We start from the raw sequence: 2,500 nt of genomic DNA, 5'->3' as shown, positions 1-2,500 counted from the left end.
GAAGAAATATATAGTGTACTCTCGAGATTCAAATGATGGAACGGTCAAGTACATTTTGTGGGATACCTCTTTATCATGTATAGGATCAAAACAGGATGTGTTAAATCAAGAAATACAAGCTTAAGGTCGAGAAAAAGAGAGAGGAATGTACGCCTCCATGCCAAACACTATCACCTTTTATTGCCTCAGCACAGAGACTGGTCAATGACACAGAAGTAGTTGTCATTTTTAATGCAATTTTCTTTTACTTCATTATTAACTTTTATTTTCATATTTATCTATTTGAACATATTTCAGCTGAGTTTGACCTGCTGTATATGTACATGCACAACTATCTTGGGTTTAACTTGGATCAGTACTCCCTGTACCTGGTCATCAAGAACTTGGTGAATGGCATATCGCTGCTGGGAGTGTTACCATTGCTGCGCCTTGTATTTGATAGCAGCGATGCTTCACTTGGCATACTGGGAGGGGCTTCGAGGATGGTGGCCTTCACGATGTTGGCACTCAATTCTTCCCACACTCTCACTTACATAGGTCAGCGACTTCCATTTGCAACACTGTTATCAGTGAAAGCCTTTCCATGATTGTCATTATATTATATATTTTATCACTATATATTTATGTATTAACACCATCGATATTAACCACGAAGTGACTATTCCTAACAGTGCCATTCTTGGACGTGTTCGGGCAGTACTTGTTTGTTGTGCTGAGGTCATCCTTGTGTGGCCTTGTAAATAAGGAAGAGCAAGGTGAGTGTTCCACCGTGGAAAAGAAACGGCCGATGAATGCCAGGTTTCGATATTTATTGTGAAAATTATGTACATAAAAGTGACTAAAGCATCTGTTTTCATCTGGTTGAAGGTTGTGTTTGCAGTGTGTTTATCCTGTGAACTCACTCTGTCACGAACAGCGAGCGGCAACCTGCAATGGATAAGCCATGTCTTCCTCTACATTTCGCAGGACGTGTGTTGACCGTACTGTCGTCGCTGGCACAGATGTCTATGTTAGTCGGATCGCTTTTATTTGATAATGTGTATCCTGCCTTAGTGTTGCTGGCACATCCTGGGTACACTTTCCTTATGGCCGCCACCTCTATGGCCACTGCCACTACGATATTCATGTAAGTGTCCTCTTTAGGAGTGAAACTATACTGATGATATACATGATACGACACATTACGTAAAGGGCAGTGGAAATTGTCATATTCATCAAGTGGTAGAATTCATATTTTCTTTTTATCAGATGCATCCGTTGTTGTCGGGCAAAAGAAGGCACCAGTGAAGAGACGCAGCCGATTCTACGGTGAAGAAATATAAAAGTACGTTAGTTAGATTAACAGGTAGTTTTCTAGCTATCTTAATTGGGAAGATGGTAAAGCAATCATGATAGTGATCACTCAGACTTACAGAAGCAGCGATAGCTCTTGTGCACTTCCTTCAGGAAAGTCGCACTCAACCCTCATAAAATTATAGAAAAAATCATAATTTACGTTATAATTAAGAACGTGACTGATGTACAGTATAAATAATATGCGACTTTTTTTTATTTTACCTAGGATGTTCTATCGATATAGGAAGCAAACCACAATCTGGTGACAGCTATACTCCATGAGATAGCATTTCCTGAACAATTATGCATGACCTTGTATATTTTACATACCTGTATGTAATAAAATGCCAAAGATAAGTTAATTAAATATGTGAAAATTGTAAAGTATCGTTTTTTTGAAAAGCTACTTTTTATTTTCACAGATGAATATGAAATGTCAAAACGTTTTCTTAAGAAAAATTAACACATGTTGAGAAAGATAGTGTCGATCTTTTAACAAAACCTTGACTCCTACTGGAAAAAAAAATAGATACGTGTTAGGCACCATAATGGCAAGGATGAAGAACAAATATAATTAATGTAAGAAAGATAAAGGAATAATGAGTAAAGCCATTGCTAAGCATCTGTGCACGTGTGACAAGCACATGTTTCTCACATGGAATCCTCATCCAAGTAAACAAATGTTAATTTTCTAACAAAAATAAAAAAGTTATCGATACTGATACTTGTTTGCGAAAAATGTTGTATAGAACCTGTTGCAGCACACACAATTCATTTAACTTATTTGTCACTATCGTTCATAAAATCACAAATGACAACACTGCACGGCAGATACTTACATTAATGTATACGGTTATACACACTATTATAGGTACACATGGTGGAGAGTGTGTGTATATATGTCATATAGATTCTTGAAGTCTTTGTACAAAAATAAACCGAGGAAAGGAAGGAACCCAACATTAAATTCCCCAACGTATACTCAATCACTCATTCCGGATAATCGCATGAAAATATATTTCACACGACTTCAAAAGCCCCATCAAAAGAATTAGATAGTTCCACTGACTTGTGTGTTTAAAAAACTACTCATATTCATTAATCAATAGAATCACTGAGCTACCTGCGCCAACTGCTGGTTGTAGTGCTAAGGAAAGGAAAATCT

General features: G+C 37.2%; 1 protein-coding gene across 6 annotated transcripts in view; it reads left to right on the top strand.

The window, feature by feature from the left end:
• Positions 1-1,719, top strand: part of LOC123498705 (thymic stromal cotransporter homolog) — a 13,143-nt gene extending 11,424 nt beyond the window's left edge. For all 6 annotated transcript variants that reach the window (XM_045246064.1, XM_045246065.1, XM_045246068.1 and 3 more), the window contains 4 exons: positions 298-537; positions 672-755; positions 967-1,126; positions 1,249-1,719. In XM_045246064.1, coding sequence (XP_045101999.1) covers positions 298-537; positions 672-755; positions 967-1,126; positions 1,249-1,312 — 548 coding nt within the window. In that variant the 3' untranslated portion in view covers positions 1,313-1,719. The remainder of the gene's footprint in view (positions 1-297; positions 538-671; positions 756-966; positions 1,127-1,248) is intronic.
• The last annotated feature ends 781 nt before the right edge of the window (positions 1,720-2,500 follow it).

The sequence above is a fragment of the Portunus trituberculatus genome, chromosome 48, assembly GCF_017591435.1.
Source record: "Portunus trituberculatus isolate SZX2019 chromosome 48, ASM1759143v1, whole genome shotgun sequence".
NCBI lineage: Eukaryota > Metazoa > Arthropoda > Malacostraca > Decapoda > Portunidae > Portunus > Portunus trituberculatus.
Note: the sequence above shows the minus strand (reverse complement) of the source record. Positions and strands in the feature narration are given on the sequence as shown.